General features: G+C 33.5%; 2 protein-coding genes across 3 annotated transcripts; both read right to left on the bottom strand.

Annotated features, from left to right (window-relative positions):
* Positions 1-1,146: 1,146 nt before the first annotated feature.
* On the bottom strand, positions 1,147-4,616 carry LOC111894252 (probable polygalacturonase). 2 transcript variants are annotated; one of them, XM_023890325.3, is made up of 6 exons: positions 4,362-4,616; positions 4,234-4,277; positions 3,780-4,132; positions 2,935-3,055; positions 2,677-2,851; positions 1,147-2,473 (listed from the first exon to the last, which is right to left on the bottom strand). In XM_023890325.3, exons 3-6 carry the CDS (start codon positions 4,122-4,124, stop codon positions 1,774-1,776), a joined length of 1,341 nt encoding a protein of 446 aa, XP_023746093.1. In that variant the 5' UTR covers positions 4,125-4,132; positions 4,234-4,277; positions 4,362-4,616; the 3' UTR covers positions 1,147-1,773. The 2 variants fall into 2 exon arrangements, with proteins under 2 accessions (XP_023746093.1, XP_023746094.1); XM_023890326.3 differs by lacking the exon at positions 4,234-4,277.
* Positions 4,617-8,744: 4,128 nt separating this feature from the next.
* Positions 8,745-11,144, bottom strand: LOC111894277 (abscisic acid receptor PYL8). Its single transcript, XM_023890354.3, has 3 exons — positions 10,796-11,144; positions 9,417-9,632; positions 8,745-9,333 (listed from the first exon to the last, which is right to left on the bottom strand). The coding sequence occupies exons 1-3, from the start codon at positions 10,928-10,930 to the stop codon at positions 9,115-9,117; spliced, it is 570 nt and encodes a 189-aa protein (XP_023746122.1). The 5' UTR covers positions 10,931-11,144; the 3' UTR covers positions 8,745-9,114.
* Between the last annotated feature and the right edge of the window lie 222 nt (positions 11,145-11,366).

Raw genomic sequence — 11,366 nt, forward strand, 5'->3', positions numbered from 1 at the left:
GAAACACCCTTTTGTGGGTTTCTTGAAAGTCTTTAAAATATTAATGAAATAGTGTGAAAAATAATTTCAGTAGAACATGCTAATATGGTCCCATAAACATCTGTCTTTTAATATTTCAAAAGTGAAATGAAACACAACATCAAAATAATTTATTAAATGTAAGTTCCTCGATCTACAAAATATAACCAAGTGATCGATACTAACTTGTGTACTCTGTACATATCAAAATAACGGGTTAAACCTAAAAATCTTAATGATTAATACCGAAATTATAAAAGTAACAATATATAATGAAAACAATTCGTTACCAGTTTCACTAAACATAAAAGTTTCTGGATAAACTGTAGAATCGATGATTATTTCGTGACGGATATTGAAAGAATTAATCACTACACATTTATTTTTTGTGATTATCTTATATTAATAATCATTCTAGATGACATTTAACCATTAAAAAGATTACACAGAATGCGTCATTCATGACACATCTTGATTTAATTTAATCAAATTTTTAGGGGGGGTTTGAGATGCAAATCGTAGTAAATCAACGATTTATAACGACATCATAACGATAATTAAAAAAATATTATTTTTTGATATTTTAATCAATAAAATTATTAGTTTCGGAAATAGAATGGCGTAAGGAATGGGACGCGGTGGGAAAAGTCTCCTACCGACTCTTTTTCCAATTCCCCTCGGTGGATCCAACGGCACACAAATCTTCTCACTACCAAATACACAACCACGTGGACGGCTGATATGCAGTCCACGTACTCCACCTCCTCCCACTTATACCTCAGCTTCTTCCTTTTCTTTCTCTCCTCAGGTTCACACACTCACAGAGGCGTACTCGATAACCATGGAGAACAAGATCGCCGTCTTCACCATCTTCACGTTCTTGTTATTCTCCTTTACCACCGCTCGGATCGGCTTAGACACGTTTACCTCAAAGTCTTCCGCAGAATCTGTCGCTGTCGCCGAGTTAGATGACTTTCATCTTTCAATCGAGAAGCCTAAATCGGACTTAGATCAAACTATCAGTAATGATCGTTTGCCGGAATCTGAGAACACTCAAACAATTGACTCAACGCCGCGTCCGAGGTTGACAAGATCACGTCCGATCAAACGTCAGTTTTTTGATAAAACTTCTCGGATCCCACTCAGGTTTGTCCGACGTCATCCATGCCGGAAATTTCAGAAGACGTTCATGCTCCCTCAGACAAAAACGTCGTACGGAAACGATATGATCCTATCTAGCAAGAGCTACACTTTCGATCCGAAAGCATTAGGCGATAAGGTTCCGACAGAATGGCTGGAGTTCAAGCACAAGTACGGCCGCCACCACCACCACCACCATGACAGAGATGAAGAATTCGTGCCAAAGTTCATGTTCGACCGCGAGAATATGGTTACTTCTTCACGCCACCATAAGGAGAAGAGAGAACACAAAGGCAGTTTCATGAGGCGCATCGGCAAGTTTCTGAAGCACACTTTTGATTGATGAATCCTCGATGATCGAGGTATGTATCACTTGCGTGTGTATTATATAAATGCTTATCAATTAGATTACAAAACGTTAAAAGCATGTTTGAATTATTATATGATGTAATCACTTGTATACAACAATCCTTTACTTTTTTGCATCCATGAGAGATGTAGCATATTTAGATGAATAAAAACCTATGCAGGTTATTTCAATGTGATAATCAGTTTGAATTTGGCATCAATTCAAATTCGTATTTTCTTTCGATTTCATTTTTCAACCTTTCATGGTCAACGACATTTATATCTTGTACGGATAAGCTCTAAACAAGGCGACGGGTTAACATGAATAGCACCTCCGCTAACATAAGAGCATTTCCATGGAACATTTCTGGTACTAATTATAGGGCCTTGGAGATTGATATTAGAGAGGCAAATATCTGTAAATGGTGAGTTCTTCAAACCATGTATTAAACCGGCCTGTTGGACCTTTTTTCCCCACACATTTTTGATCCTGACATGCTTTAAAACGGGTAGGGCATTCGGGTTGTAATTTTTATCCGGATGATCACCCACATCAGCGGAAATCTTGATTCCCTTGCGAACATTGACCATATAAACGTCAGAAACAGTGATGTTTCTTATAATTCCACCTCTACCGATGTTTGTCTTTAGATGGATTCCAATTCCCATGTTTTTAAGAGTTATATGCTCTGCCAACACATTATACACCCCACCAGATGTTTCACTTCCAATTGCAATTCCAGCGAAGGGAGAGGATCCGGTGAGTCGGCGGATCGTGATATCGTTACTGGGACGAGCGTATTTAATTCCGTACTGATCCCATCCGCTTTTTACAGCCACTAGATCATCTCCTGTTGAGATGTAGGAATCCTCAATGCAGACATGGGAGCTTGAATCTGGATCAATTCCATCCGTGTTTGGAGAGTCGGGTGGAGCTAATATGGTCACATGCCGAATAACAACATTGCTGTTTGGTTTTCATATATGAAATATATTAAGTAAAAGATTATATATATATATATATATATATATATATATATATATATATATATATATATATATATATATATATATATATATATATATATATATATATATATATATATATATATATATATATATATATATATATATATATATATATAAGAAATGGGGTAATTGGGAAATTACCTGCAGTAAACAGGATGAATATTCCAAAAGGGTGAGTTTTTGAAGATGACATTAGAGATGATGATGCCTCTAGAGTCCTTGAACTCGATGAGATTTGGTCTAGTGAATTGCAAGGTTCGTTGTCTCCACATGTTCCACCACACCCCACCTTGCCCATCGATTGTGCCATTTTCACCTAATAAAACAGTTTTGCATCTTTAAAAAATAAATTAAAAATGTAAACGGAATTTGAAGATAGGAGAGCATGCATTAATTTACCGGTGATGATTACGTCATGGAGGCCTTCGCCATGGATAAAGCTTATATATCTTCCTCCAGGACGCTCTCGCCCTCTTCCATAAGATGCCAAAGGGGCGATTAAAGGCCAGTTTGCAGTGTTCTGAAACATAAATACCAAAACAATAAATACAAACTTATTATCAAACATTTTTTTTAGAATAAATGCAAAATTTATAACCTTTTTTTTATTAAAATAGCAAGATTAATGAATAGCCTAGATTCGCATTACCCAGAATCATGAATGAAAGATTTCGTAGATGATTTGGGCTGCACGTGGAAAAACAGTATATAATATTTTGAAATGTATGCAGTTTTTTTTGTTAGTTTTGTTATTGCAAAATGGTATAAAGAATCAAAATACTAATTACAACTAGGATTCTCTTTACCTTATCCTTTCTCTGCTTTCTTTTCAGTCACATACAAGTACAAGTAGGGTCCTTTTTTTTATTTTTACTATTAAGATATAATTAAACTGGTCTATTTATATGTAAAGTTTTCTCTAATTTATAATGTTTTTTCTTAGTATGAATTTTAATTTACATTTAAATGATTTATTTTATTTTTATTATTAGAGTTTACCAAGCAACAAAATATTAAATAATCCATGGATTTAAACTTCAAAACTCAAACTGTTAATACTCAATTTATATATATTTTAAAATGTTTTAATAATCAAATCGCAACTCGGTTTGGTTCAAATCGGAATGGAATTTGGTCGACTACTGTAACCATTCATAAATCAATTTGAACAGCAAAAAAAAAAGTGTAATGAGGATAGATAGAACAGTGATTTGATTTGAAGAAAACATCATATTCATATATACCTGTGTGGCTTTGATAACAGCACCTTTGGCCAAATACAAAGTCATGCGACTGGTTAGGTTGAAGCTCTGTGTGAGATAAACTCCTGGAGGTATGTATAACAGCGTCCCTCCTCTCCTCCTCAAATGCTTAATCCTGTAAATCGCTTCATTGAATGCTTTCGTGTTCAACGTTCTACCATCTCCAATTCCACCAAAATCCGTTATCGATATTTTATCGTTCCTGTACACCATCGGTACAATTCCAGAACACGTCGTCACTTCGCCGGCGGCCGTCGTGCAGCTATTCAGGACCATTATTGCAGCGGTGAGGCATGCCAATGTTTCCCAAACACATCCAATCCTCATTTTCTTACCTGTAATTAAATCAGAATACTATATATCAGACTTCAAATCCTATCTCCTCGCTCAAAATTGATGGATGTAAATCGGTAAATTAGGTGAAATGAAACGATACGTATGAATAAAATGATGATGTAGTTGGAGAATTGTCAGGAAAATCTGCAATGAGGATGAAAATTTTAAAATAGGAAATGAATTTTCTTAAAGGAAGCAAGAGATGGAGACTGAAGAGGTTTTGCAGACCTGAGACGACGGTGAATTTTGGTGGTTGTGCAATGAGAGGACAGGAAGTTGGTATCTGACTTCCTTTACACGCATCTGTCGTCTTCTTCTTCTTTCAGTACGCTATGCACCATTTGTTTCTAATTCCATTGATAAAGTAACGGATAGATTTCAATTACAAAAGATGAGACTCATTTTCTATGCAGAATAATAAACGTGTGATGTTTTTTTAATTAAAGTATTTATTTAGCTCGTATTTTTGTTGATATATGTCGGATCAAAGAAAAATATTGTATATAATATATACACCTGATACTGTCATGGTAAGTTATAGTATTATTCATTTTCAATTTAATTAAAATTATGATAATAAATGATAGATCATCAACGGTTATCAATCTAAAAAGACATTTATGGTATGTGTTTCTATACTTAGTCTATATATATATATATATATATATATATATATATATATATATATATATATATATATATATATATATATATATATATATATATATATATATATATATATATATATATATATATATATATATATATATATATAACAACCTTATATAAGCTTAGGTACCTATCCTCATCAAACTACGTCATTTTGCATTAAATTTTCATTGCAATCATCCAAGATTCTTAAACTTTATCCCTAAACTTGATTTACTTCAAAAAAATTTGGAAATTCATCATTATATTTCTCCTACATCATTTTTCATTTGTAGCGGTAGGATATGAAGCCCATCAGGTGGTATTCGATAGAAAGACGTGATGTAAAAGAAAGATATTGTTGAAAGTCCAATGATTTTGGAAGTAATCAAGTTATTTGGTTGAAGTTTAAGAACCTTAGGCAATTACAATGTAAATATGATACAAACCGATGTAGTATTATGGAGTTAGGTACCTAAACTTATATAAGATTGTTAGGTATATTCATTTTATATATATATATTTCTACTAAAAAAACATCTCACATAGGGATGTAAATTTGTCTTGAGGTCGATCCATCCATTTGAGGATGAGTGTTCCTCGTCAAACCGGGTCCTAGGCCGATGATCCCCGTAAGGCGAAAACCAGGTATAGGGTCAAGGCTATGCTAGGTATCGTATTCACCAACCCTCATTGTCGTGGTAATTTTGATACAAATAAGTCTTTTGTGGTTTGGGTCTTTAAGTTGAAAGGAATGATATCATAGTGTCTTTCTCTTAATTTGTCATCAACTTCACATCACCTTTATATTTTCTTCTTCTAATACTTTGCAACAAAATGAATGGTATGCTACATTATTTTTTTATTTGATTAAACAATTAATTAAAAAAAATAAACTTTTCATCAATTTAAAATAAAACTACACTAATATTAAATTAAAAACTATAAAACATAATAATAAATAATAAAAAATATAAAAAAAAGTTATATGTTATATTTTTGCCGTCAAAGCCAATTCACGTTTTTCACCGATGTAATTACTCAGTCATGTATTAAAAACTTCATGTCACGAGCTTTTTATTTCTTACATTCGTTTTAAACTCAAAAATATTTGGTCAAATCTACATTGAAGCTCTTGAGCTCCAACCCCATTTCTTGTAGGTAATCCGAATTTGAACTTTTGCCTTTTCATTTTGTTTTGACCCTTCCCTTTGGGCAGAAAGGTAGTGGAATAACAAAGGTGTCATCGTAGTTAAGGTCGATCCCGATACAAAGCATCTGAAGTAGTGTAATAGAGTTAGATGTTTTTGACAGTTTCAAACCACCTATATGTACTTCGGATGTTCTTATGTCATGTCATTTTGGCGATCTTTTATAACATTCCATAACTCAAGATGTTTAAAATATATCCTGTGTTCTTTTCAGAACATTTTTAGGCCTTGTTGAAAATGACAACTATATTTCACCACTTTTCCATTTGCTTTCCAAGTTGTTAAATAAACCACCAAATATCATTACCTCTTTATTCGTGTTACCCCATTTTGTGTAGATTGATTCTTTGTTTTGGTAGTCGTGAACTCATTCTTTAAGGAAACGTTTAAGAACATGCCTCTAAAAGCTAGCCATTTTTTGTTATTTCCAGCCATCGGATCCTTTGATATATCAATCCATGTAACTACCAACGCCTTATTTTCTATCAAGATTCAAGGTATATTGAAGTCTTCCCTTTTTTTTGTTAGGATTTGGGTTTGGGTTTGCTTCGGGATTTGGGTTCGGTTTGGGGTTGGAGTTGAGTTTCTAGAACACATTTGAAGAGGCCGAATATGGTTGTGAGTGGTTTAGTGTAGCCGATTTGCATTGGATATTGACTATAATACGGTGTCATGGCAACATAATGGAATATGGGTGCTAAATAAATAGGTCGGTCCATTTGTGGATGGTAGAATGATGGAATGTTTGGGTAGTTTCGAGTTGATGTTTTTTTGTTGTTTCTAGAGTTTGAATAAGACATGTTTTTTGGTTGTGTAGAAAGATTGAAAAGATATGTGTTTGATGTAGTAAAAATGGATGTTAAGTTTAGTAGTATTTATAACGGTGATAATGGTCAAATGCATTGAAGAGGGACTCGACAACTTCTTGCCGAGATGGGGGCCAAAACTTGGCATATCGTGCCCCTAGTGTGGTGTTTGCCGAGCCATACTCTCAAGCCTTAGCATAACTTATTCTGTTAGACTATTCTTATTATCTTCTTCAAAGATTTTATTAAAAAAAATATTTTGTATTGTTTCCATCCATAATCACTTTAGCAGCGGGGAATTTTATGGGCATCCAAAAAAATCGTTTAAGAACCTTGATATGACCCGTATTGGACCATGATAAACCATCATATCACTCTTCCAATTTAATAAGGTAATCAACAATCTAGTCAAGCAAACAAACAATAAGGTAAAACCTTTTTTTTAGAAATTTAATGAGATCCTCTATGATAAGGCAAGCAATTTAATAAGGTAAGCAACAATCTAGTCAAGCAAACAAACAATAAGGTAAAACCTTTTTAGAAATTTAATGAGATCCTCTATGATAAGTGTTACAAGTTTACGTGTGTTGTCTTTCTACTTGAAATAAATTGTAGACGAGGAAGAGAAAGATTGGCATAATGCTCTTTGTAAGTATCTACATGAGATATTATTAATACTCTTTTGTGAGTAGACGTGTGAGTATCACTATCATAAGTTTTATTGAATATACAGGAGGAACATAATTATGCTGCCCGGGGTGTATATGTGGGACATCATGAACATTCTTTATGAGCAATGGTTGTGAGGTGTTGATATTACTTTTGATTACATGTGACACTGTGATTGATATTTCGAATGAGCTTGTTAGGAATTGTTATATTTTTATAAGTTTGAGTGGATTGATATTTAGTATTTCATGAGATAAAGTGAAGAATCATTTATGATCTTTCTACATGGTGGCAGCATGTTCGTGTGTTGGTGTAGTATTTCTCGTCAAACCTTCGCACATGTTGGAGAAATCCTCAATTTTGTAGAGGAATAGGGGCATTGTCCAAGAAAAAAAAAAAAAAAAAAAGAGGGATAGAGAGGAAGCTATTTTTAGCCGTTTGCTATGGTATTCTGGTGTCTATTGTTAACCGTTCTTAGTATTTATGCAATTGGGTAAATTGGGTGTTGTTTCCCTTTTCTTTGAATGTAAATTCTTGTACTTGTTTTTGTGCCTTGGTGTAGACCCTTGCTATGTGTTGGTTCTATTATAACTAGTAGTTCAAAAAAAAAAAAAAAAAAAAAAAAGGAACGGGTTGTAAGTATTTAACTGCCAAAAAAGTAAGAAGATTATATTAGCAAGTTTGGCTTTTTGAGTTTTTTTTAATTGACGTATTGGCAAACCAAAAATAGTTTATAAATTAGGTTTGAAAAAACTACTCAAACTAATGTTTCAACAAGTTTATTGAGCTTTTTTAGAACTCTCTCAAATATACTCTTTATTATTATATAAAAACTCAATCTTCTACATTTTTTTATGCTATTTTATATATTTCAATTAGTTTCACTAAATGTCATTTTTTTATAGCTAGTCCACCAAACATAAGTTTAACAAAGTTTGAGGTTTCAATGCTAACAATATATATTTTTTAAAGAGCGTAAATCCTAGGGATTTTTATACACTTTTGCACTACTTTTTGTAAGTAAATCATTATAAAGTAGGATTATTTTTTTGAAAAGAAAAGTAAAAGTTTATTATTTGTGCATTGAATGAAAACAATACAACCACAAGACAAGGAGCAAAGTATTTATAGAAGTGATTCGGTGGATCCAACTACATAACCTACTTAGTGAGTTCCAACAAACTTTGGTGACATGCCACATAACGTCCAACACAGTTTTCACGTCTGGAAAACAGCTTGCATAGATAAGCAACTAAGCAAGCCATTATCCAACTCCATAGACCACATAGTCATTATTATATATGACATATGATAATACCACTACATTTCAACATTCTTTACAAAAAGGGGATTTTCAAAATTTCCTATTCTACTTATTCATATTCACAATAGGACGATGGAGGAGGACAAAGACTAAAGAGATATAGAGAATGAGGTTCAAACATATAGTTCACAAAGAGGAATAAGATTTTTACGAAACACAATCAGTCATAGTTTTTTTTTTTTTTTTTTTTTTGTTTAAATCCACTTAGGAACAAAGTCTAATGCTATATGCACAAAGAAGATGAAGATGAGGATGAGGATGAAGATGAAGATGAAGATGAAGATGGCAACTACTAACCTCGGCTCCCATCTCTCATTCATTCATCATGCTCCAACTATGGACTCTGTTCGGTCTTGCACAGCCAATCGTTCTGACACATCAGCCAATGACTTAAGATTGCATTTGATCAAAGCCTCCACAAAGTAACATGTCTCATCCTTGGTGTTGCCATCTGGCACGTCCACTACAAATGACTCAATCACCAATGTCCCTGGCCTCCCCTCTATAATCTCCGGATGAAGTGTAATGATTGATGAGTAGTTCTGTACAATTTTTTTTTAAATTTTAATAATACATGAAAAAAAATAAGTTTAATGCTATTATATAAAAGAAAGATTTATATTACCCGAAGCCTGTGATCACCACCAACTATTCTCATCCCCAAGATATGCTCTTCTTCATTCAGAAGCTCCAACCTTTCCATACTTGTGGTTGCAGGAAGTCCAGATCGGACATTCACTTCTCTCACACTTCCAATTTCAAGCTCACCTTGAACATTGCATCCACTAACAAACGGTTTGTACTTCTGTGGTTGGTCAAACCTCCGAACCAAAGACCATACCTTTCAAAAACATATATATATACATGTTATGTTGGTCACTCTAATTAGATTAGTTGTTTTGGTTAATCTAGCTAGCTAGGAGGAGCAATGGATGGAAAGATATTATTATAATAAACTTTTGCAATAATAAGCGTAAGTTGATACTTGTATGTATGTTAAGATTTGGGAAGTGAAAGAGTAGAATGCTAGATATTTACTATTACTATACCTAGTAACCTTCTTTATTATTGCAGCAGTGATACTTAGATACATAAAATTGAATGCCCATTTTTGATATGTCTCTCTCTGTCTTTTAGAGACAAGGAGGGGGACCAGATATGAGTAACTTTATTGTCACTGATGCACCTCCAGAAATTTTTTGTCCTGTGTTATGTATGTTGCTGCCTTTGGATTCCAAAATAATTTTGGCATATTCCGTCCATTCATGATTTATGTAGTTTTTTGTTTCTTTTTCTTTTTTGTAGACAGAAAAAGCCAAGAACTATGAAAATGCATCATCCATCGATTGTACAATACAAGTGTCTAATGCATTTTCATGGTGAATTTAGATTTGCTTCAAAATCAGCAGTTAGAGGAGTAAATATGATAATCCAAGCGAAAATTAACGCATTAAACCAATACAAGTGTTGAAATGGAAGCAATCTGATTGGTTGTCACACACACAAAGCAATATTTCCTACCAAACACATATAGGAAGCCTTGCTTTAAGCATTATAAGGATTTTAATTCTTTGAGGAAGCAAGCAACCACATAGACACAAGTCTAGAAATTTCATTATCTAATTAATAAATGCAAAAAAAAAAAAAAAAAAAAAAATCTCAATCAATGCGACAGGCGTATACATGCTGCCCGAATACGACCGAGAAAAGGAAAGCATGTCCAGTATTGCTTGAGGAATTTATGAAGCATATCTTACAGGTTACAATACACACTTTGATTGCATCCATAGAAAACTAAATTAACGAGGAAACGAATTGTATCAGCAATTAAATCACGAACAGAAAATACAGTTTCCAATTGGAATACTCCATCTTTTCACGCATGCATTAAGATTACTAAAAAGTACTGAAACCTTTAACTCAGATCCACGAAACAATAATAAACTAAATTAAAGTATACAAAGGATAAAAGTCATTATATATAAAATAGATTTGAGATCTTACAAGGTGAACAGGCGCTTTGATGTGTTTAACGAGAGATGAAGTGCACTGATTGTCTCTAACCTCATGCTTATGGTGTCTCCTAATGTAATCGTACTCCGATGAACCTGTAGCGTCGTCGTGTCCGGTGATTACCATCGGTAAGGTAAATATCAATAACAATAACGACAAAAAACGGCCGTCGAACGATCCGTCACCAGAAATTGATCACTGGTGGTAATAAAACTCTCGAAAGTCGGTTGATGCGTTGAGATTTCCGAGAGAGAATAATCACATCACCAATTGGGGGTTTCTGTGTCTGTGTGCCTTAATTGGCTTTTGGTTCTTTCTCATCCACATCTCCCTTTTCTCACTTCACCATTTTCATGTGATATTAAAATAGTTATAATATCTGTTTGACCCCCACACTACTTAACATTGTATTTTTTAGTCCTTGCATTTTGACAAAAAGAAATTTCTAAATCTACTACATGCGCCTATGGTAAAGGGGTTTCAAAACAACTTACTATTTTTATTTTTTATTTTGCTTATTCGTTCATTGGAAAAATGAATATATTTTGTAAACTTACTCGTG

Source organism: Lactuca sativa, chromosome 3 (assembly GCF_002870075.4).
Source record: "Lactuca sativa cultivar Salinas chromosome 3, Lsat_Salinas_v11, whole genome shotgun sequence".
Taxonomy (NCBI): Eukaryota; Viridiplantae; Streptophyta; class Magnoliopsida; order Asterales; family Asteraceae; genus Lactuca; species Lactuca sativa.

Coding starts and splice junctions, on each gene's coding strand:
- LOC111894252 (XM_023890326.3), bottom strand. CDS start 4,124: ATGAGGATTGGATGTGTTTGGGAAACATTGGCATGCCTCACCGCTGCA. Junction 3,056..3,779: donor CTGTTATCAAAGCCACACAG/GTATATATGAAT, acceptor TTTATGTTTCAG/AACACTGCAAACTGGCCTTT. Junction 2,852..2,934: donor CCATGACGTAATCATCACCG/GTAAATTAATGC, acceptor CTGTTTTATTAG/GTGAAAATGGCACAATCGAT.
- LOC111894277 (XM_023890354.3), bottom strand. CDS start 10,930: ATGGTAATCACCGGACACGACGACGCTACAGGTTCATCGGAGTACGAT. Junction 9,633..10,795: donor TCAAAGCGCCTGTTCACCTT/GTAAGATCTCAA, acceptor TGTTTTTGAAAG/GTATGGTCTTTGGTTCGGAG. Junction 9,334..9,416: donor GTGGTGATCACAGGCTTCGG/GTAATATAAATC, acceptor AAAATTGTACAG/AACTACTCATCAATCATTAC.